Below are 26,192 nucleotides of genomic sequence, written 5' to 3' on the forward strand. Positions count from 1 at the left end.
TATTAATAGCCAACCTTCAGGAATATTAACTATTTAAGAATCTCAACGGCTGTATCGGCCGACCCGACACCTATCGAGAGCCGTTCACTTCGCCTATATAGACGACAGCTCACGGTTTCCCAACACGTTGGCCCTGCAATTAAGTCGCCGTTGTACCGTTGCGCGTTTAATCAATTGATCGTTCCGTCAGCCGACATGCCGATCGCACGATTATTCTTAATTATCTTTACGCGGCACGCATAACGATCCACACCCCTGCATTGGCAGCCTCCGGACCAGGGACGGGAAGGGGTTGTCGCGAGTTTTCAGCGCGAAACGTTGCCGGATCGAAACGTTTCGTAATGTAATCGGAACTTGAAGAAGTTGTGACACTTGTTTATCATAATTGCTGAAGCCGCGTTAATATTCATGCGGTAATAATTATGTTCCTTAACAGTGTACGCCGCGACAAAAATAGAGCCGATTTACATTGATTAGCATAGTGTGTCGCAAGCTGTTCCGCAGACCCATAATGGTAGCGATATTCACGCAAGGGTTTGTCAACGTGGTGGCCTAATCTAATCGTTCATAATTTCTCGAAATTCTTTGTTTCCTGTCCGAGTTGCCGAAACGAAAAATTACTCGCGATATATATAAGTCACCGAACAAATTAAATAAATTCACTGCGGATTTTTACGCACGATAAGAATCGTCTAAGTTAATTCTAAGAAATGTAGATGGGCTGAACATGTCCTTCCTCTTTCAACCCTTTGCATTCAGAGAATGTTCTCAGATCGCCTAACAATAATTCGGAGTATTCATGAAATATTAAGCAACGATTTACTGAAAATATAAAATGATCGAACCTTGGAAATAATTAATTCATTTAAATAAAGTTTGATGATAGATCGTATCGCTATTGATTTTGTGAAATAAAAATTATTAATTTTGTAAGTGTTATGATCATTGCAATTTTGTATGTCTCCAAAGGGTTAATCATTCTAATCGGTTGGAAATAATGCAGCAGTCAGAGTTGTAAAGAATTACAATTGAAATTGAAAATGGAAATAGAATTACAATTGCCAAATTGAAAATACAGTTTTGTGTTTGATTAACGTAACATAAATAATTTGCCTGACCGTTGCTCATTTATACAATCTCACGATTGTAAAACTAGAAAATAATATAATGAAGGGACAATAAAAGATGACTTGAATTCAATTCACATTGAAAATAGATAAGTGAATTCGTTCCTCGGGGGATGAAATATATCGTAGAGTACAAGTGCCGTCGCGGAAGGTTTGTAATTAAGTCGAGCAACGATTCGCAGTCGATGAACAGCAACGTGTTATGTTAAAGCCATTCATCAGACTTTTATTAGACAAGCTGCGTTACAAATGGAACGTCATTCCGGCCAATGATTTATTTAATATATTCTGCCTGAAACAGAATGTTGATCGTTCCCTATAAATAGATCGCTCGTGATGATCGTTACTCGTACATTTCATCTTTTGTTTCTTTCCATTGATCTCTTTACCACATTCTTGCGTGACACATATGATTTCACTTGCGTATGACTTTAAAACAAGACTACTGATCCGTTGATTTTTACATCTTTAAATACTTGCAGTTTGTCTCTATGTCAATTATTTCTGTTTAAGTTATAATACCAATGTAATGTTTGCATGAATTTCTTTACCCATTGTCTAGCAAACTATAACAGTTCCCTTAATAGCTAAAAACAAAATGCAAATCATATGATTCAATTTTAAGAAATTGATTGCGTTTTAAGAAATATCATTTTGTATGTGTAATATTTTACAATTTTATTCAAGTTTATAATATGTATAATGAGACTCATATGAGATTATGTTTAGTACAAATGGATGACACCAATTTTAATTAGCTCGTGAAATTCATTTTTATTGTTATACATTGAATAATTGAAATGTTACAAGGATTTTATAATACAAAACAGACAAGCTAATAGTTCCAACGATAAATGTTAACAATTTCATACTATTAAGAATTTCATTGGATCGAATAGAAATTGAAAATTGAATCGCTTGTTCTGAAAATACGAATAAACAAAAATAAAAAAATAATAAATGAAAAGATTTAATTATTGTAACTTTAAAGATAATGATGTGGCACGAGTTTAAAAAAAAAAAGCATAAAATGTGATAGCTGACCTCTAAGAAGGAATAGAATTGGCTGCGACGACCCCTGCGAAATAACGAAGGAAAAGAATCCTGGCATTGTTGCGAGTCGGCGGTTGTTTCCGAAAGCGCGCGACCGAATCTGTTAGTCAATCCGCATCGCGGCCATAGGAAAACGCGTGAAAACCTATTCGAATGGAAATGGCGAAAAAGAAGGGAAAAAAGTCGACGCGGCCGAGACGTAGTGGCGAATCGTCAATTACAACGGAAAAAGGATTATTCAAGAGAAACCGATTGGCATGCGAGTCGCGGCGCGCCGCGCGCAATATCAAAATTCGAACGAAAGGACACGCGTCGTACGTGCGAGCAATCCAAACGGTCTGATTGTATCCTCGTGGCCGGCCGGAGGAGACTCGTCCCTGCGACGAGCATCGCTGCCTATGCAAATGATCGTTCTTACGAGCGCGAGCGCGACCGCGAGTCCGAGAAAGCTATTAAATTGGCTCGCTGGAATGCGCATTTGCCGTGATTGCACGCGGACACCTGCTGCCCCGCAACTTTGTGCGCCTGCCGTTACAGAATCGACGGCTAAGACGAACCTGCCAGCCAACAATTTCCTCGAGACGAATGCGACCGGTTGTTCCGATTAGTATTACGGTCCACTTGCCACCGTACACCTCGATGATGCTTACTTCGAGAGTCTTGCACCTAACCCCAGGACCCGAATCAGACCGGCCCACAGTGTTCGATCCATGGAACAGTAATTTGTAGCTAAACATCAATTTTTCAACGTTCACGTTAAACAAAATTTTCTTTTCTTTTGAAGCGAGAACCTATCAAAGTTCCGAAATAATTAGTTCTTTTAGATAGCTTCATGCACTGGTATAATGGTGTAAAGAAAAAATCTTTAAATCGAAAGTAAAAGGCAATGTTTGTGTCATTGAATGATGATATTTTGTGTTATGACAAGTATATTCGATGTGCATGCGAATTTGCTATTTAGACATCAATTTTAATGTAATCTGAAATATATACGTCAATTTTAAAATGTTTTGATTATTTGAAGGCCAACTAGTTGAAATACTTGGAATTCCGTATGTGTAATTTATATGAGAAATGTTTGAATATAGTCAGAATATTTAAAATTGCTATAAAGGACTGTACATAATTCTCATTAAAATATTTCAAAACAACATGCTTTGCTAATTTCTACAGTCGATTCTAAAAAGCGAAACTTGGGTTTTAGACAAACATTGTAGGAGTTAAAAGTATTTGTTACATGCAACATTGAAAAATGCGAAAAATTTGAAGGAACGCCGTTTTCTCTGTTCGTTTCATGTCAGAGGTTCAAGGATAAAGTAATTTCTTCCTACAAAGGGGCAGTCCTAAATCGGGCGGCTACGCTTTCGCAATACTTCTGACAGTCAAGGACGCAGAACCGGTAACATTGTTCGCCTTGCAATTTGTTTCAGCTGGTCGAAATTCTCGAGTTCCAAGGACGTTTAACAAGCTCCGAGAACCGTCTCCAGCAGGAATCTAAACCAGTAACTATTATAGATTGCATTGTGCTATTAGAAAGTCATAGTAGCCGTCTATCACGTTCTTAAAAGTATTTACCTATTTAATTAGATTGCAGATTTTATGCATTTGTAATAAAAATGACTGGGCAAAACACAAAACTGTATTTCTAACATTCCTCTTCACTGTTTTGTAAAGAGATTAGAAAAAATGCCCCTGTTATATTATTTCCAAATTATGATAATTAGTAAATTTGTATTTAATCTGCAGTGTCTCACATTAGTATTCAATATTCTTTTAAAGCGATATAATTTTTTAAAAATTAGTGATAGATGACTTGAAATTTTTTTAAGTTTAAATCCTCCACTCTTATTGGTGTCAATGGAGACAGGCCGAAAATGTAGATAATGTTCTTTAAAATAATTAGATAAACCCTATTTATATTTTCAACGTTGCAGATTTTGTAGAAATCTGACGAATGAACTACGGGTATTTATGGAGAATAAAAATTGCCATCGCCAATTGCAAGAAATAGTGACAAAAATAGCAAGTACATTCTTTCTTTTATTATTTTAATAAATTAAATGCAATAGATTGACATTTCAAATTTCTTTAATCTTCATATTGTTTTAAATTACAATTACCCAATATCGCGATAAATACATGAAATCCGTAGTCCGCTGGTGAATTTAGCGATCAGGTGAAGGAAAGGCTGATTGGAATTCCAGAGGACTGGAAATTCTTGGTAACGATAAGGAAACACGAAAAATCAGCAGTGGCAGTAGAGTGCGCTCACGTTTTCCACGCGCAAGTCAAATACCTTTGTTACTGTACTATTAGCATCCTGATAGCGACTCCATTACCACTGAATTAGCATAGCAATAAGTACGGGCGAAACGGGCAGCGTTTTAGTACCCGACAGATCCTCCTTCTGGGGTTTCGCCGGAGCTTTCCTCGCCGCGCAATCTCCCTCAATATCTTGATTGTCCAATAAAACGACGATCGCGGACATTTCTCTCAAACGGCGCATAAAATCTGCTATCTCGACGCGCGGGAAAAAATCACCGGAAGAAGTGAGAAAGATGGAAACCGTGCAGCACGGTATTCTCGAGCCACCGTTGACCACAGCCTCCAGTTACCCATCTCTGCTGAACACAAAGATCTTTGAACGAGCTCGGCCGGCTATTTCGTGGCCTCTCTATCTGTGCCATTGCGTAATCGAGATCGTTTTCGGTGTTTGACTTCGTTTCGGTAGCCGGGTGCTAAAGCATCAACAGACTCTCAATGCGAGGTGAGAATAATGATTTCATTAGAGTTTTATAGGCTCTCGATAACACAGTTTGTCGGGTTTTTTTTGGATAACCCTTTTTATGTTGACCCCTTGAATTACCACTTCCTGCATAGCTACGCTGATTAGAACTTCTTTGTCCTTAATCCCTTACACTCGAAGCTATTTTAATTGAAATCCAAAACGTTTCTTCTGACTTACAGTATTTCCATTTTACATATATGATTTATTTTAGCTCGTTTTAATCAGTTGCCATTTTTGCGAAAATTCTTTCATACAGTGTCCAGTGATCTGGCGCTTCTAATATCTAAACAAAATTACGGAAACAGATTTGATATTGTCATAATTACTTTGGAACGTGATATAGACATTTTTGTGTTGCCTCAGTGTCAGCAATCGAGTGAGAAGGATTAATAATGCACTTAATAGAACGAGACAATTTTTTGTTGGTGCAAGTTGACCGATTTCATATTTTTCATTTAAAAGTTGTGCAACTGAGTAATGCATGAGTGTAAATTCACAGTGAACGTTATCAAATATCGTTTTAGGGGTTGTTTCAACCCCTAATTTTAATAAAATAAGTCATTCCAAGTACAAACTTAGAACTCGTAGACTTCGCATAAATTCTTTGATAATATTTAACCTTTTCATTGTCAGCCGAAAAATTATACTAAGTAAAAGATACTAAACCAGGTTGATATAATTGGATAAAATCTGAGAATAAGCTTATCAAAATTTTGTAGAAAAGAATATTAAAAGATTCATAAAGAAGCTCACTAAAACGTAACAATTCTATTTATCAAAATAATTGATAGTGTACAGATCCACTGAAAGGGTTAATTAGTTCAAAGATAGATCCAGCTGGCGCAGCATCTAGGTCTTCCTGCTTTTCGTAACCAAAAATCTGACGAATCTATATCTTTGCGTCTAGAGTCTTGTATCCTTACCCGAAACATCCCAGAAATTTCATCCGATTATACATATATATGTATATACTGAGTTATAATATACATATACTGAGTTCGTTCAGAAAGTAGTCTCGTGGCTACAGTTTATTATGTACCATCGAAGTACCATGTACTTGAAAAACCATGAGAAATGCGTACATAAAAGTTTTACATTATATACCTTCCAAAATATAAAAGGAATATCTGCAGTAGTATTTTACAAGTTATGTCAACAACCACTGGCTTTTATTTTTAAAAATGAGGATGTTGGCATTATTCCGTTTAAACTTGACCGTCCGTTGGATATTATTAATCCTCCTTTGTTAAATGTTCTTCCCGGCGCCAACGACGATAACGGTATACAATAAGAAATATTTTTGCATAATTCCAGTAAACAATTTTAGTTTGAGGGATTTCTTTTCACCTATAAATAGCAGTAGCATTTAAATAAATATATTGTGAAAGTGGGGTAGAAAAATCTAAATGCCCATTGAAATTACTTTTGAATATATCGACCGCACTGAACGGCACTATCGATAGTAAGAAAAACAATCGATAGTGCTATCGATAGTTCTCCACTTGTACCCTCGGCCCAACCTCAACCCAAAAGCAGGGACCTCGAGTCTCGTGGAGGATTTCTGCGCCAGATTAGCCGTGAAATAAATCGCGAGCTATCTGACGAAGGCTGGCTCTGGCTCGCGGTGATAACGAGGTGTCGCAAGTCAGAAAACCGAGCGAGCCGAGCGAGTAAGCGAGCGAGCGAGCGAGCTCGCAGTTAGGCACACGTGGGCGTATCACGCGGAGGTGTGTAGCCGGTCTTTAGAGGCAGAGAGATAGCCGGCCGTACTTTCGAAAGCATCTGGTTTTCTGCAACCGGGAGGAAACTTCCTCTGGCTCCGAGGGGGCGAACGGCGTCGGGCGGTGGGAGGGGGCCGCGTGACGGCAAACCAGTGCAAACAAACCGGAGGCTCTTAACCGGAAAGAAGAAGCAACAGGATCGAGAGAAAAAGAGAGGGGGCCGAGGGGAGGACGGATAAGCCGTCAGTAGGGTATGCGTGCGAATGTGCGTGGCGGTCGGGGATTCAGGGGAAAAGATCGACAGAATCGATATTCGATTAAACTCTAGTAATGACGATATACGTCTGAGGTATATCGATATATGTATATTAATGTTCAGAATATCGATACACATGATATCGGGAATAAAATATATCGATATCAGTAATATCGGTACGTGTCATCAAATTAAAGTTTTTCGTGATAAATATAAAAAGATTGCACAAATATGTCTGTATAAATATAAAAATTGCGCTCTAAAATGAAATTAATAAATAATATAATTACAAAATAATAAGCATAATTACAAAGCATAGAATATGTTATTTATAACATCAGTAGTAGAGTTAGGATAAGAGACACTTATTTAATTGACGTTATTTCTAATTATCAGCTTTTGACATTATAAGCTGTGTAATGATAATGGAATATCTCGATATAAAAATATCGATATTTGACTTGAAAAACAACGATATTCGGAATATCGGCCCAGTACCGCCATAATTATTTAATTATTCAAGTTCAACTGATTCGACCACCATGTATTCCTTATGATTATCCAGGAATTTTAAATAATGTTGTAAAAAGATATTTTTATCAATAATTCATCAGTAACGATTAATTGGTAAAAGTTATTAGTAATTTGTTTATTAAAAAAATAATTCAGATTCTTTTCATCATTTAGTACATTTTCTTATTCTCTCTAGAACTCTTTCTATATCGAAAACCGGGTCGGTTTTTTGGAGTTAAGAAACCGGGTATTTTGGAGTTAAGAAAGTCTCTAGTTCATTAACTCAACGCATTGTGCACTAAAGAGTCATTGAAAAGCTAATTGATAAGCTTCCCGGCTACAAGCGTTGTCGGAAAGAAGTCTAATAATAGACTTCTGGGATATACAGTGTTAATAATCCTCCAATTTTATTGATGTGAATAGAGGAAGAACGAATATGCGGCTCACGTTACTTAAAATCATTGAAGACAAGTCTTATTTTAAGTAAAGATTAACAGTCTACAGATAACGTACAATTATCGAAATGAATGAATGACCATTAACTAATACTTGCAATTAAAAATTGATGTTGCAAAATAAAAAGAATTTAGCTCTCACTTGTGTATTCAAACAACGGACCTTTCGACTAGCAATATGAATAACTGAATATGTTTAGAATAAATTTTTATTTTCATTATTAAATATTTTCCCACATATTTTTGAATAGAAGCCTTAGGGAATCATGTGAAAATCAAAACAAATTGATTGACTGATGAAATCAATTGATGAAATGATTTAGTTGCATAGGCTGCAGATTTGTATACAAAATAAATATTTTGCGTGAATCAATTGCAAAACGCAGTGACTATGTAGCAAATTCATTGTTTCTTTTATCATTTTAATAGATTAAAAATAATAGATTGACATCAGGTGAAAAAAGACTGATTGAAAGATTGAAAATTCTCGGTATCGTAAAGGGAACACGAAAAATGAGCAAATATCATTATTTCATTATTAATCCTTCGCAGTCGCAGTCATTCTAATTCAAAATCCAACATAGTTTTTTTAACCTACAATATTTCCATTTTATACATATGAAATAGAATTTCGTAATTCATGCAACAGTTACGCTTGTCGCAGTTGTTTTTAAATATGATTAAATTTTATAAGATAAAAATGATTGTGAAACGTGATATAACCATCTTTAATAGCGCATTATAGTCACCACACGAGTACAAAGGGATAATTTTTGCCAATATACATATATTTGAACAGAGATCTTAATGAAACGTGTTAAGCAGAGGGGAGGGATCTGCGACGGGACAGGAACCGCCATGGAAAAACAAAGAGGGAAAACAGAGGCAGAAATTACCGAGGAACAGAATCATGACTCCGTGAACGTGCACGCGCACGCGGGCCTGTGTGCTCGCTTATCTCGTGTTTTATATTGAATGATCAAAGGTAAACCGGTTGTGCTCACGAGTGAGAGAAATAGAATCAGCGAGAAGTCGAAAGGAGACAGATGCCAGAAGAAAGTTGAGGAGAGGGAGGGCACAGTGGCTTATGGAGGGGGTAGATGATGGGGGAGGGGCAACGAGGCTGAGAGGGGATAGGAGAAGGACGGTCGGGAGGGGGAATGAGGAACGGGAGGGAGAAGTTGAAGAAAAGAGAGGAGGAACGAGGAAAAAAGAGTGGGGGCACAGTAGGAGAAGGAGGGGCACGTTCGTGTGTGTATGCATATTAGTAGACTGCGGATCTTTATGCAAAATAATTATTTTCGAGGACGATTTTTAAGGAACAGTAATTAAATACAAACAAAATTGTCCTTTTTGAAAATTTCGATAAGCTGAAAATAGTGTGAGAATATTACAATGACTAAACGATCTGACTAAAAGTATTGAAACCAAGAAATATTTTCAAATACTATTTCCTTGATCTGTGTTTTATATACTTCGTTTAAAATAGTAATTTATTTTTGTATTAAATGAAATACTAGTTGACATAATTCATTTTACAAATATGCATATAAGAAGTATTTAAAAGTATACAGTTTAGAATATGAAATACTCGATTGCAGTTTTAAAGAGTATGCTAAGAGTATATTATTTAGGTTTTGTTGGCAACGTAGTTAAAACAATGCAAATTACCTATTATAATGCCATTTTCAAGACATTTTTATTCAAGTCAGTTTCGTCTGACGATTGTTTGCATCTATTAACTCCTGTATATAATTTTATAAATCTGTCTCGATTGATATCAATAACCGAAGTCTATTGTAACAGACGAATTATTTTTAGCATAGAGTATTTTGGAACCGACTGATGATGATTACACTAACCGACGTGATTATAATAATCGAAATTCTACGGGTGAACCGGATTAATTGGCAACTCCTGCTTTTCTCTACGGGTTTTCTTCCATATCAATGAGAAACAAAGTTTTTAACAAGATAAATATTCTAATTGATTATCAGTTATGGGGATAAGATTATATATTGATGGGTTCGTCGGAGAGCAAAGATTTGAATTACGCAGTCTCCTCCAGGATTAAATTGCTGGGAAAATTAGAACTGAAACTAGAATCTCAATGAAATTGTAATTAGAATCGTAATATTTCGGAGTCGTTCGATTGTTTGGTGATCAAGATTGAATCACTGTCGCGAGTGCAGAGTATGGAGTATCTCGATCACTTTACATTCCCGAGAGTATCGGGCGCAATCAATCTTTCTTCGATACAGTCTACTAATTTTACAGCGCTCTCCAATACACTTCGAATGAGCCGCGACGTAAAAAGACGATGAATTCTTTCGATACGGTTTTCATGTGAAAATACGAAGTTACGCGACCCGAATACGGTATTGGAAACTCTTGTAACGTTAAATTACAAGTTTCCGTGGTGATAGGACGTACGATTACAGAGTAACAAAGTTTCTCAACGAACACCTCTAACAAGATTTCTATCTGATCCTCAACTTGCTTTGGTCTTCTAAGGAAACACAGGTGTCTATTCAAACAAGTATAAGCAATTAACGTTAAATATATTGTTAGTCAAAATGATTGGTCTTACATTCTTTTATTTTAGAATTGTCAAAACTATGAACACTTTTTGTTAACACTATAGCTATTGCACCGGTTGAAATAATCAATTTGATTCTTCTTTTAAGTAATGATAAAATCAATTACTTAATTCGAATATATTAAATTATTATAAAACAGAAGAGGGATCTTATCAAAGCCTGATGGAAAACTAAAGTGTTTAGAAGAAGTACCTCATAAACTATAACGAAGGAAATTGGTAAACAAAATTGTAAACGATCCTAAGCATACTCAATGTGGAATTCACGTTCTAAATGTTTAGCAAAAATAGTGAATTGGAAAAATTCTTAATTTTCTAAAATTTTGTTATTCTTTGTTTGTTTCTCTTCCATCCCGAAAAAAAAACCGAAAAAATACCGTATGTCAAAGTTCGAAAATCAACACGAAAAATACGTGTGGACGTTGAATGAGCATCAGCAACGTTCTACTTTTAAATCGTCAGAATTTCTCGGTAAAGTACGGAAAGAACCGTTTGAAAGTCAATCAATCAGCAATAAACTACTTACACTATAAAGAATAAATGAGTATTCAATATAATTAGACCCGTAGCTCAGAAACTAGAATTAGTAAATCGTCTTTCGCTTAAATCGCGGTTTGTGGCTGGTGATAGAATCGATATTGATATTATCGATGATATTGAATCAATTCGGCACCAAAGTACTTGAGCAATTATAATGATACCAAATAAATATTGTATCGAATACAATGATTCTTCGATACTTTCTGCAAACATCGATACTCGTTTGATACTTCACGAATGAGTCGATAGCTCTTCGATAAGTATTAAAATTATGAATACCTATTCAATACCATACGATATTAAATACACTCGTTCAATGATTCATCGAATTATCTCAATAAACCGAGTTACTTTTTCTTAATTAAACAAAATAGTAGTAAAAATTATTACCATTGTATATTGTATTAGTATTAATACTATCGCTCCATGTGAATTGATACTTTTACACTCCTATTCTTGTAAAAGGATATTTTACAATCGTCAATATTCCCGTAAAAGTATCAGTCGAGTATCGATGTTATTATAATATTGAGAAGGTGTCGATTCTGTTTGACACTTGCTTCTTTGATACAATTCAGTATTAGATCGAAGTTTATCGATGCGGTATCATTGTCATCACTATACGCGGCGGTACGTTCGAAGAAATCCCAGCGTCCGTTTGGGAAAACAACGAAACACTGAGAGATAATTCGTAGCGTGAAGCGCCCCATAAGATTTCCTCGAAGCACCTATTGCCTGATGGTGATTATGAAGATGGTGTCCGGACACAGCCGGGAACACGTGTCCGTCAGGAATATTAGTCGGTGATCTCCGTTAGCCGGCTGTTTTTCGTATGTTACCCGAGCGAGATTTCAATCGGTCAAGGCTGCCACGTTCCCAGGTTGGCTGGGCCAGTCGAGAAACGAAAATCATCAATGATCTAAAGCCGATTGTCTACGGGGCCCGGCGAACAGGTGTACTTTATCTGGAGGATCGAGCCGCGGTAATCTCTCCTCGCGACGAATCTCGTCTGAGATTCGGTGGCGGAATCAGACTCAGGGGCGTCTTTATCTCAGCATCTGGGTCTCCGCTCGCTTACGGTGCCTCCCTTTTCCCCTCTTCCCTCCGTGGATGCTTCGGCATCCTCCGTCCGTGTCTCCCGCCTTCTGTTTCTTCTTCGTCCGAGTCTCACATAAGTACACGCACTTCTAGCAAACGAACGAAGACAATGCGACGCCAGAGGCGTGTTTCGAGTCTTGTCAATCATCGAATCGCTAGAAAGAACTTGGAGACGGCGAACAGTGGAACTAGGCGACGGAGTTGTGTAAAAGTCAAAGAGCTTTTAATAGAGAGAGAATGTATGTAGATAAATGTAGAAACATAGAAAGAACGTACATTTCTGGGCCTTGAAAATTCATGTTAAATTTTAAATATTCTAACAAGATTATGCTTTATCCAATATTATGTACAGTTGGAATCTTTTTAATGACATGTTATTCTCGGTTCTCGTAAATTTTGGCTACGCTAATTTCAAATTCGGTTGCGTTTATTTACCACTTAAATATTATACTGTACCAAAGTAGATCTAGATGTTTGTAATAACTGTATTTTTATAAAATCGGTAAAATAATTATTAGTTAAACGGATTAGACTTATATATTTAGTCATTGAAAATAATACATGGCGATGAGTACAGAATAATTTAAATTGTAATGAAGCTAATGTAAGAGACATGTTTTTTAGAGTTTAGAATCCTACTCTCAGTCTTTAAAAAAACATTAAAGTTAAGGACTTTAGAAATTTGCTATCCATCTCGTACGAAGAAACGTGAAATTAAGGAAAAGCACTTCAAAATTTTATGGAGCTATAATAAATAACGAAGGAGACATTACTAATATCTCTTTGACTTTTACCTAACTAATAAACTAGTATGCTCGTAACTAAGGTCACGAATAACACCAACATTGTTTTCCTGTTCCATTTATAAAAATTTCATTTTGCATAAAAATCCGCAGTCTATTTATGAGAACAATGTGCGAGCAAAATATAGAATAATTTAGACATGAGAAGAACGAAAGTATCTTATTACAAGATCGCGGATCTTCATGCAAAACAAAATTTTTCTTCATAAATTGCAACGAAGAGGAATAGAATAGAATTTTCTTTCTTTGTTTAATAGAATTTGAATTTCACTTTGAATTTCACCAACCTTTTTTGATTACAAATGCATACGATCCGCAATCTACTTATTTTACTATTTTCAATTTATTGTAACTATTGAAAGAAGAAATACATCTTCAATTGACGTAAACAATTTTTATTTTGCAAAAATATCCGCAATTCCGACACGAGTAAATTCAAATTGACATATAAAAAGAGAACAGGAATCGAAACGACTGAAAATCATCTGAATCGGAGGAACCATCTGAGTTCTGTAGTTAAAGTATCTTCAAATGCAAATAAGGGTTAAGAAATAAACAAAGAACTATGGATTAATGAGATTAACTTGCCAAGCCATCGCTAGAGTCTCGGCATGCGTGCGTTCAAATACGAATACACGTTGCGCGGACGAGGAACGCTTTTCAGTATGGGAGTGAGAGCGTGAAACAGGTGTACGCTCGAGAAAGCATACACCTATGCAACAGCGGAGGCTAGCTTCACGAAGCCAGGTGTACAAGAAACGCCCGGAATTCACCGCGTCGAACTTCTGACCCCGAAGCGTTTATTAACCACGATCCATTGCTCAATGCGAGCCGCGTGTCCCGTCCACGCCGCGCGTCACATATACACGGTGTCCCAGATTTTTCTGATTGGACTGCGTCGTCCTGTTCTATTCGTAAAATTGCAAAAAAAAAAACAAGGAACAAAACTGGTCCTATTTTTAAAAAACATTTTAATCGAAGCAACCCCTAATCGTACATTGAGTCAGACTCATCTTTAAACTGTGGATCTCAATGCTTTTTTCTTTAATAATTTCAACTTGTTGAAAAATCATATATTCTTTCTATTTACAATGAGATAACTTTTCAATTTAAAAAAGGAAGTCGACAGTAAAATTTTGGAAACTATGCTATGTACAAGAATAAGTAAGTACAACGTCTTTTGGGTCCCTTAAAACTTTATAATTTCTCTATTTACTAATTTTTAATTAGATGTATAATTTAAAAGTTATTTGAGCTGTATAAACTACGCGACTCACCCTGCATTTTAATTACTCTTAAATAAATCGAATCTTATCGTTGTTAGAAAACAATGTACTTTTCGCTGATTTATATTATAATCACGAATAACGTCAGAATTGCATGGTATGTACAAAGAATTGTAGAATTTCTGAACTTTACCAAATATGTAGATTGAAAGTCTACGTTTAAAATATGATTTAATAATGTTACAAAACATTCTGAAACAAAAATCTAAACATACGTTGAAAAGCAATTGTACATTGTTCTAAAGAATGATTGAATACCATAGAAAAAATATTCTAAAATATTTTACAGATTAGGGTTAATATTTTGATCAGTAATCACTGGATTCATTGACCCAATTATTTGATGTATTTGTAATGTATGTTTAATGTATTTCAAATGATTTGCAGAGATTATTGAATCTTTCTAATAATTTCACTCACCTGATCGATCTGCTGGATGTACCGACAGATACAACCCTTTGTTTCCCTCGGGGTTGTTTACCCAGTGCTGAAGAGGCTCGCTAACATTTAATGTCAGCCATCTCTCTTTCCCCACGGTTGTGTTAACTGCGTCCACGTATTGCAGTTCCTTCGTTCTGCAACAGGCAAAACAATCTTTTATATACATATATGGAATGTTCATGGAAATGATTCTACGAACGATAATCGTTAACACTCGGTCCCAGAATACAAATATCATTATTTCACTATTTAGTCTTTTTACGCGCAATTTAATTTTTCTAGAAGGTCTATGGACAGTACTATAATATATACGTTGAAAGAAAATGATAAGTAAAAGTACAAATGACTGAGTTAGAATCATAGTGGCGTGAATTGCATTCTTGAAAATTTTGACGAATGTCTTAAAATGCATCCTATACATGACAAAATATTAAAAAATACAATTCAAGTAAATTATAAGGTTACTATAAATTAACTTAACTCCAAATTATGTTAACAATAAATTTGGTCAGAAAACAATACACATGTTAATGCACAATAACACCTCTTGTTTCTCACGATAAGAAAAATGTGACTATGATTCTAACCCTCTCAAATGATCCCAATTATACTTAGATATATTTTTATCAAAATGGTCCGTCGTTTGTGTGTTAAAAGTTCAATTCTCAGGGGTAAGAGAAAATCCTATCGATGTATTAGCATTAAATTACTTAATAGAGGGAAAATATTTTAAGTTCTCTGTTATTATATGAAATCACTAAATTGCAGATTTTATGCATTTGTAACAACACTGAATCGGTGAAATACGAAGCAAGGAAAACATTAAAACAATTAACCATAATATCGTTGAGAACTTACTAATTAAGTTATTAAGATATAAAATACGTTTTAATTTTTATTTTGCATAAAAGTCTACAGTCTGCGCATTCATTGATTTTTGTTCAGTAATTTTACGGATATTCGATTTCGGTAAAGAGTGTTGCAAATGTTTGTATTAGTCTAAATCTACTGTACTAGATTTTGAGAATCGTTCAATGCCGAATCGTATCAGTGCTGCAGAAAACAGTAAAAACAAATGGTGCTGTGTAAAACCGGGAGATGAATATTTTTTAACAAAACGAACCATTTGATATGGAGCCATGATTGACACTACCTCGCTAACTCAACCCGCAGGCTGACAATAAGTTGCAAGTGTTGCAACGCATTAACAGCTAAAAGCCACTCACGGTGCTCGCTCGTTGTAACAAATATCACCGCGATTTTCCGCGCATACATTAGGAAAACCTCGCGTCGGTAATTACGTTAACACGTAGTTATGTGGATAACGCACGGCAGATACTCGTTACGCGGAGATTGTTACGGTGATCAAAACAAATACGTTCCTCGTAAGCAATAGTGCTTGCTACAATTAGACGGTAGACATTCACTCTAGAGAAAAATGCAAGTAGAAAATGAGACACCAGAATCTGTGCCTAAATAAAGTATAATAGAATACGTCTACAAAAATTAGAAGCTGTTAAGCTGAAAACAATGTTGCAAAATATGGGAAAAATGTATGGAAACAAGAAAAATTTTGACTTCTACAGAGACATAACTCCTAAAAACTTACGCTTCTCTATTACCATTGTCATTTAAGAAAACAAATACAACAGGTTACTAATTATTGGACTGCGGATCATTACGCAAATTTTCATATATCATTTTACAAAAATTAGAATTAAAGAACAGTTTTCATCATTATAAAAAGAAAGCCAAAATGCTATTCGATTTTATTAATTTATAAATTCTCTCGTGTTTAAAGGAAATTCATATAATGCACTAATCATTAATTATCGAGTTTCTGAAAGCAGCAAACACTTTATTTACCAGCGGTTTTTCAACAGCCTTTTTAAAGTCGAAGATCACCTATTGGGAGTAGTTAAAAAAAATTGTTCAAACGAGACAATCATTTCAGCCATAATCCAACAAATTACATCGACCAATATAAAAGTATAAATATAATATTAATACCTATAAAAGGATAAGTATAATATTAATATTCTTTTAAAATAATTATTTGTAAAATAATTACTGAGCTTTCCTTAGGGGAAGTTATGTTTAAACATAACTCATTCGTTAAAAGACCTATGAACAGGCTTCTAAATAAAGTGTTAATAACGTCGGAAACAATTTCCAAATTAACATTTAATATGGAAAATCATTGCTCCATTTTATAGGTATTCGAAATACACGAAGCGGAATCTCGTGACCGTAATTTACGGCAACGTAGTCGTGCACGAGAGCAACTATTTCCCTATTTATATTCTCGCGGCTGTGCATCGTCTCCGTGATATGTAGGAATGCATCGTCGAGTCGCGCAACAAATCAACAAAATCGATCAATAGGAAACCACTGAATCTTACGTAACGTATCCAGCCGCGATACACAACGAGATCGGCGGTGTCGCGATTCTGTGGATCGGCGTTGTCGCACAGTGATTCGGATCGAAAAATTCAGTGGCATTTTGCTAGAACTTTCGCACTACAACGAGCCTCAAAATGAAATTGTTTACTTGAAAACATAAAGACGTTTTTGCTTTCTAAAACGAAACGATTTACCTTGTGTTTCCTCGTTGATTACACCAAATTTTAAGCAACATTTCGGGAAATACTCATGGAATTAATATTTCTTTCTTTCTGAAGGAATTACTCATGTAGCAAACATCCATCATTACCATCAATCCATTGTGCATTAATTTTTTTTAATAAATTGTTAATTCAAGGTATGGATTCTTGGCACAGTTAAATGCTGTTCGTTAACTGTTTCCGATTAGTATACCCGTTACAACACAATATGCTGCCATTTCTACATGACGAATATACTCATCAAAATTAACTAACTAGTTAAGAAGAATATATATTTAAATATTCTCGATTAAATTATATATTTTATGAAATCGTCGAAACACAACGCGACAGAAATCAAACATGTTTTAATCTCTTTTCAAAGAGATTACATAAAGAGAAATCGATAGAAAATATTAAATAACTTTATCAAAGTATCATAAAATTAAGTTTATTCGGATTGCAATTTTTAGTGAATTTTATTATTCAGAAAAGTAATGAATACACATATACACACACTGTCATGCATAATTTTACGAAAATTAGAATTGTAGGATAATTTCTTTGTTCAACTAAAAAATTAGCCATTGCAAAAATAAAATAAAAATACTACTAGACCTTGTTGATTTGTACGTTTTCTTGTGTAAAGATCCACAGTCTACTAATCAAAATTGACAAGAAAACGTTGATTTTTCAATAAAACGTTAAATCCTTCGATTCGGACTACTGTGCGTCGTGACTCGGCAATTCGCGGGAATCTGTCGCCGCGTTAATAAAGATTTCAACGAGACGCGTCAATCGTTGTTCATTCAGCCTGTCTACTTGTCAAACGACGTATTTCGAGATTTTTTTCTCATTCTTTTCCTCCCAGGATCGATTAGCGGTCCCGTAATTGAATAATCGAGGAAGCATTAGCAATTGTACACATTGAGAGACGAATATCCGACAGGTTACGCGTTGGTATTCACCCGTGTGGAAGTTGTGCGCACTATTTGCTAATAAACACGTTATTTTTTCCTGACATTCTTTTTCTGTGAATCATGCGGCTTGCCTTTGTATCAATGGCTTTACGAAACGTCTGTCGATCCGTGGTAACGCGATACAGTGGAACTTCATTAGCGTAACTATCAGGGAGATCTCGATGTTTGGATAATAGAGCGGGAGCTTTCTAGGATAATTAACCAATCGACATACAATTTAACTAGTTAACAAAACCCGCATGACACTAAATTAAAAATGAATAATCTTAATCAATATAAACTTTATTAATACTAAAACCTCTAAACCAATCGAAATTTGTCGCATTTTTCTTTCACATCTTTGATATTATGAAAATGTTTCTATGAGAAATTTATAAATGAACGTCTCTACTACTGCATATATTAGGGTGGAGCCTCGATAACTCGAAAACTTCTGTAGGACGAAAATTTTCTTCATTCTTTTCTTCGTAGGTCTAGTGTTCAATTTTAAACTATGTTTAATGTTATATTCCTGTGCAACTGTGTTTCTACCACTAATGGAATCATATAACGATAATTTTCTTTTCACGATGATATGAAAAACGGTTTAAAAATTGGTTTACATTTCTGAAGTAACAATCATGGATAAGACTTATTATATGTTATGTAGTCGGTCGGGATCTTTTTTCTCGTGCGGTGAAATTTTCTTTTACGTGTCGGCGTAAAAGAAGTATTTTAAAAGATTAATACGGTGTAAAAGAGGTATTTGAAAAGGTTAATAAAGACGGTGTAAAAGGAGTCTGTAATTTTAGAAAATTAGTACAGCCTATTAAAGAAGTTTTTCAATGACTATACTATATCCAATAGATGCACGACAATTTTCCTCTAAATAATAGTGGCAATCAAATAGTTTGATCATAGCACTTGAGATAACCTGTTCAATTAGGTATAACGATGTTTAACAAAAAAACTGATGGACAAGAGTTTAAGTGCACCTAAACATTGCAATTTTCTTCTACATAAATTTTAACCTGTTCCTCGCGATCGACATTAAACAGACAGCTTCAACTGGCTGCTAAAAATTCGAATTTACATCGCTCATTTGTAATTCTGGGTCAAACTGAACCCACACAAGTCTTGTCTCCGATGGTCGAATATATGCATAATACTTACAATTTCTCCATAATAAATCCTTGTACAAGCATAATAAGAAAATGGATTTAAAAGTTCTTTTATTAACAATTTTAACAAATATGGATAACCTTTTAATATACAATTAACCATTTTTAAATGGACGGTATAATTTCAGTCACGTTCAGTGCGCGAATAAAAAGATTCAATGTATTAGATATGTATTTACACTATAAAAAATATCAGTATTTAAACCTGGGATGGTTGTTATTAATCACCCCACACATATTTTACTATAAAATTTGCCTTTGCTGAGAAGAAGAATTTAACGTATCTTCTCAAAACATTTTTTTTATTTCCCATAAAATTTACAATCTGCCTACCAGAAATAAGTAAACTAATTGCTTAGTCATTAATAATATGTTTGTGTTCGTCCGCTAATTCAAACCAATTAAATTAATTACACTCATCAAAGTTAATATAACGATTCGAGTCTATTTAGGTAAATTTGTTAAACTCCGGTAGTTTGTTGCGTTCTAACCATCTCTAATCGGTTTTTTCATCTAACAAGTTTGTTACTATTTTATTTCGATAATAACTCAAAACATATGACGAATTTCGCATTTAATACTATTCTACCGAATTCTAAAAACAGCTAGCGTGTATTACTTTGTAACAAAGAAAAGACTGTGTGTTGCATAGATGTTTCACCATTTTTATCATACAGTATTCTTGAATCAACAGAATTCAATTATTTCCTATAAAAGAGTCGAGCGGTCAGTCGAGCGTTTAGCGTAAAGTGTAAAATCGGTGAAAGCCAAGGGAGGATCTCTTGCGTATTAGGGTGTCGTAGATCGTTCCGCAGAGTACAGTGTTCTTGCCGGCCTCGTTACAAGTAGCAGAACCGCCGTGAAAAATCCTAAATCCGCGATGTGTCTAAAAGCACGGGACCCTGAGGCTCGTTACAGTAAATGTCACTGTCTGACTTTCCTGAGGCGAGGCGAAGCGAGACGAGGGATCGTTATCGAGGGCCAGAGAGACAGCTGACGGCGGTATCGTGTCCCCTACCACCACGGGGGAACACTTATGGAAACCTGCGCGCACACGTAAGAAACCAGAGTCGCCAGCTTGTCTCGGCTGGATCAGAAGGCGGAGGAGGATAAGGAGGCGGAGGAGGATGCGTCACGCATCAACTTTGACGGAAGAAGAAGCTCGAGAAGAAAAGGAGAAGAGCACGATGAAGAAGGGAAAGGTGGAGGACGAAGAAAAAGAGACGATCGCGAGAAGAGGAGGACGAGGAGGAGGACGAGGTGGAGGAAGAGGAGGAGCGGAGCTGCTGCGTGCATCTAACTGCGTAGGCACACCAAGTAACTCGTGCTCTTAACTCGGACCTCCGAGAGCCCGTCTCCATGGCTAATTTACCTCAATTTACGGAATAGCGTTTCCTGTCGGGGTCCGTATATCGGTCAGGTCGCGGTATCAAAGTCTTAGGAGGTATCGCAGACAGGGATGGCTCTAGACACGCTGTCGCCATCCGCCTTGGCTGGCCAGCCACGTGGACTCGAAACCGCCAGCCTCTGCCCGCTGCTCAAACCGTTCCACTCGTTTTCTTAATCCTCCTCGACACGTTAGTTAGGCGAAGCGAAAACAGTGACCTAGCAATTGTTTTTCAGGGATTCAATGGATTGTTAATCCTTTATGTACAGTCTGTACGTGGCACCGGCGAGAGCCATATTGTTTAACCATTTTATAAATTCTCACGTATAAGCTTAAAAATCATTTTATTATTATGCAGTTTGATTTGAATTTTTTCAACACCGTATGATAGTTTATTTATTACGTTTATGATAGCGCAATGGAAACTCTGATCAATCGTGCTCTTTATATAATATATATAATTTATATACAATTTTATAGAACCTCATATGATTTATAAAATGAGTGGAATGTAAGTCCGAGTAATTGTGTAAACATAATCGTACATGATTGTACGTGTAAGCGTAAGATCAAAGATAGATATTTCTTGTAGTATATTTTTTATCAGTTTCATTTTCGGATATTTTGAATTTAGCTGGGTTTTAATTTTTTTTTCTGTTTCAGTTACTGATGTTATAGAAATGTTTTTATCAAAAACTTTCCGGTGAATCTTTTTATTCAAATATATAATCAGACTGAAGATTTTATACATTTATGACGAAACTAAGAATATGAAATACAAAAACCGTGAGGGTATCAGAAGAATTTAAGAATCTGGATACACTATCATCAATTGATCAAAAGTATTAAAAGACGTAGATTTTTATTTAAGACTTGCGCGTAATAAGATCGATTATTTCGAAACAACGTTTCTGTTACAAACGCATGAAATCTGCAATCTAATTGTTATTAATATAATAGATAATGTGGCTAGAGGTAATTCTAATAGTACAATCAGGCCTTTTCCAGTAGCTAGCCTTTTATTGCGCCAAGCATATTGAACATACAATAGTAGCAGTGTATTACGTAAAGATAACTCCTTTTTCCATAAAACGAACAAAAGACAATTCTCAAGTGGCGCTGTCTTCTATCGTTGCAAATATTTCTGATAACAAGTAAAACATCGTTCAACAAATACTTTTATTATGATTCTATGATCTTCAATTATCAAAATGAATTCTGGTCATTAATAATGGTCAGTATGACAAATCATTCATAGCAAAAGTCATTTAAATGATTGACATTAATTCTTATGCAACAACTTTAAAAATTTCTCTTATAAGTATCTTATAAAGATGATGATATTCTTGTATTAAGAGATTAAAAGGAAACCATCTTATTAACAGTCTTTAAAAATCCATTGCAATCAAAACTGAAAAAATTTTCATTTTTAAATGTATTTTCAGGCAATGACAGAGAGAAAGAGAGAGAAAGCTGCCGCCCGGTCCCTTCGATTTCCACAAATATTTGTGCCCGAAGTTGAAGTTCACGCCGGCTTGGCCAGATACAAGGCTGCGATACAGACGGATCTGACTAATTCGTATCATATTAACGGGTCTCGATCCAAGATCGAATTCGATAGGAATATGGTGTAACCACGGTGTCGGTGTTTCTCGAAAAAGGAGTCGGCCTGTGTTCGTGGTAGTTCTGGGCCCGTATACGAACGAAGGAGGCAGAATCAAGAAAAGAAATGGTGGGTCCGGTCCTCCGAAGCTCTCACAGGTAGAACAAATACCTGGGATTTTTTCGGCGACTTAAGGACTGCCTAATTAGGGGCACGATGACGATGTCAAAAACCACGGACTCTGCCCGAAGGAACACCGAAATTGGTCTAGCCAGCCGACTCACCGAAACTGGACAAAGATCAGCCGGAGGAGGGTACTGTTTCTCCCCACAGTGCTCGAGAATCTCCAAGCGGTAGTTAAAGGTCACCTAGAAACTATCAACCACCCTCGCCGACCATCGTTCTGCAGCTCTGCAGGTAGAATTCCCAGTACCTGGGCGAGTTTCCCAAGAGGCACGGTCTAATCGCTGACACGACAATGACATTAACGTAGAGGAATCATCACTAGCTGACCGGATGCGAAAATCTACAAGGTAAGTGACCCCTTTGCTAAGTACACACGGCCCTCTTTTAACACGGCACTCCGAAAACACGGTGCAGAAATTGCTACTGTAACATTCTTTCCGTGTAACGCCTGCTCGACACCTTGCCCGGTGATTTATTTCACTGCTACGGTCGGCCAAGTTTCTTTATCTTTAATCATTCTCCATTGGTGGACTGCGGATCTTAGTGCAAATAAAAATTGACGTAATTATTAGTAAGAGTCGCATTAATATTCGCATAATTTTTTTCAAGAGTAGAACAAGTTACTTGTATATTTTTACTAGGTAATGTTTACAATAAGATCTTCTTTCAACATTGCAATTGGTCAGAGTAAAAAAAGGAATAAGAAACTCGTGTTTTTTAATTTTTCATGTGAGCTTATATCGAAAATGTAAAAACTACTTTTTGTAGATCCCTGCAACTTATGTTCATGCTGAAAATGTTATCGAAATAAAATTCCGAAATCGTGAAATAACGAGACTGAGAATTTGCAGAAAAATCCGCAGTGTAATCATTAGTTACGTTTTAGTAGTCTACGTAAGCAGATTCGTATAACATATTTGTGTAAAGAACGTGAAGCAGTAAAAGCTTCTTCCAATGAGTACAGTTGATTTTGTATAACTTCGATAATGGTTTATATTATTTAGTATTCTAAAATGTGTTTATATTACGAATACGTTTATCGATTTGTCTGAGCTAATTTCGCTTGTCTGCAAACATCAAATTATTTCACACCGAAAGGAACAATTCCTTAACATTTTAGAATTTATTTATTCTACAGTCTAATTTCTATTCTATTCTATTATGGTCTTTTAGCCAACGAAAAGAATTTTTCCATTTCAATTGCGAGAGAACGTATAAATTAACAAGGTTTAATAACATTTTTCTATCATGTTTATAAAGAGTAAGGTTTCAGTTGAATAAGGAAATTTTTGTTTAATTTTAATTTAAAAAAAAAGATAGCTTTGAAATATGACAATGTTTGACAAAATGGGAGACAGTGCTCAAAACGCGAGAATTGTTGCTCGTTTGAACGTGGTCGTTGCACGTGTTGCAAGGAATTCATCAGATTTTGGCTTTGGCTTCGTGTTGGGATACGGGAATACATTGACGATCGCACGTCGGATAATTCGTTGGCGTTCCGGTGATACGCGAGCGGGCAACTCGCGGCAGGAATCATTAGCAGGCTGATGTACGGATAGTCGGACAAGAAGGAACTGAACAGGTTCTAATTGCGCCGGCAGCAAGCGAATACTGTTTCAACACTCACCCGTCTTCGGTTCTCAGGACACGGTACGCCGTGATCATGTACGAGCCACGGTTTCTTCGATTCTTCACGTCCATGCTGCGATAGAGCCTGAGCTCTGCACCAATTATGTGTTCCCCAGGTGGTACCTCGGAGACGTCGAACCAGAGCCTTTTACCGCGCTCATGCCTCACTCCGGGAACATGATGATCTACGAATCGAGAAAAACCGTCTCATTAAAGCTCGGTGCAGCGCCGACTGAATGCGACGCGAGTGTCGAACGGCAATTAGCCTCCTCGCTCTGACAATGAGTAAATTGTGGCTGCTCGTTAGACGGTCGCGATGCCACCGCTAATCACAAAAATCAATGGAAATGCGGAGAAACATTTCTCTCGCGGGATAATCGATCTGCGTGGAACAGAAGAGTTGACGATACAATGCCTTCGTTCTAATTTCAGGAAAGCCATTTGATCAAGAATACAGAGAGGCTACATTTCTCTTTATCTTTCTACTGTCTTGAATTGCAGCCGTCTTCGCCGCTTAGCTGTTCTGGCCAAGTATACTCCTGATAAGACAAAATGTTGCCATTTCTTTATGACGAGTATACTCGTCATAGAACGAATTGTTACCATTTCTTCATGACAAGTATACTCGTTCAAATCAGATAATTGGTTAAGTGTCGTATTTAAACGAAATATGAAGAAAATTAATATAATTACAGTAACTTACACAGTTTTCAAGGAGATTGCAACATTTAACTGGTTAAAGCATGCTTAGAATAGTGTCCTAAAATATTTTAGGACACTTAGGTTATTTCTTAGGGCACTGACCCAAAATATGTTAATTTTTCTGTAGATCTTTATGAAACATGTGAAAAGTTAAATTGATTGTTTAAAATTAGATAGTTGAATATCTGAATATTCTGGGGAGTTTACCTCGTTCATTTATTTATTTCTTATGTATTGAAAATAGTATCAATGTTCTCGAATTCTTTTAATTTCTCTACCGTTTTAACTAAATCTCATTTAAATCATAATCATTTTGTCATAAATAGACTACGGATTTTATGCACTTTTTTACAGAAATGAAAGGATGAAAAGACAAAACTGTGAAGAGGAAATGAAAGAAGAAATATATTTTCATGTAATTTCCATTTTCGACAGTCGATTTGAAAGATTTCTATTTTGCATGAAGATCATTAGTCAAAGTTGGGCAAAAAGTAATCTGATTAATGGACTGTAAAATTGTCAGCAACTTTATCTTTTCTTGAATCATTTTAATGAATTAAAGATAATACATTGACGTTTTAAAATGCTTTCAATTTTTAAACCATATTAAACTGTAATTAGTATCCAATTTTGCCATAAATGCATAAAATCCGCAATCTAGTGATTAACGATTAACAATTATAACTTGTGACTTATCATAAAACTAATTATAATAATTTATGTAACTACTTCATAATAACGTATAATGACGTATAATATAATACCTAAAGAGTTATAATCGTTAATTATTAATCACACTTTTTACCCAACTGTGCCCAGTAATCTAGTCAAATGTGTGACTAAAATTTGCAATAGTTTCTTAAAAGTCACTAGTATATATATATAACACATTTAATTGAGAACGCAAAGAACGACCGGATGCTATTAAAATACTTCGTCTAGTACATTAACATAAAGTACTACTGTTACCATTATCGCATTGCTTTAACTAGAATCTCTCGAAGCAGAAATTAGTGTACATTTCGGTTTTTAAAGGAAAAAGGCTCTTTCTTATCGTGTCTGAAGCTTTCGGGTGACAGGAGGCTGTAAAACACGGGTTAATGGAACCGTAAATACTGCGCCAGCAGGAAATAAGCGGGATATTTGTGTGTACTACGGATATCATACTATGGTGACCGAAAAGCTTCGGAGTTTTTTTGCTCCATCACAATTACTGAATTCCTTAGATCGAAGCTCTGTTCTCATTAGCACACAGTCATTTA

General features: G+C 35.8%; 1 protein-coding gene across 1 annotated transcript in view; it reads right to left on the bottom strand.

Annotated features, from left to right (window-relative positions):
* Gbb (glass bottom boat) overlaps positions 1-26,192 on the bottom strand; it is a 56,037-nt gene that overhangs the window by 7,907 nt on the left and 21,938 nt on the right. The window contains exons 2-3 of the mRNA XM_078192688.1: positions 24,227-24,413; positions 14,660-14,814 (exon numbers count right to left, since the gene is read on the bottom strand). Of these exons, the coding sequence (XP_078048814.1) occupies positions 14,660-14,814; positions 24,227-24,413 (342 nt within the window). The remainder of the gene's footprint in view (positions 1-14,659; positions 14,815-24,226; positions 24,414-26,192) is intronic.

This window comes from Augochlora pura, chromosome 10 (genome assembly GCF_028453695.1).
Source record: "Augochlora pura isolate Apur16 chromosome 10, APUR_v2.2.1, whole genome shotgun sequence".
NCBI lineage: Eukaryota > Metazoa > Arthropoda > Insecta > Hymenoptera > Halictidae > Augochlora > Augochlora pura.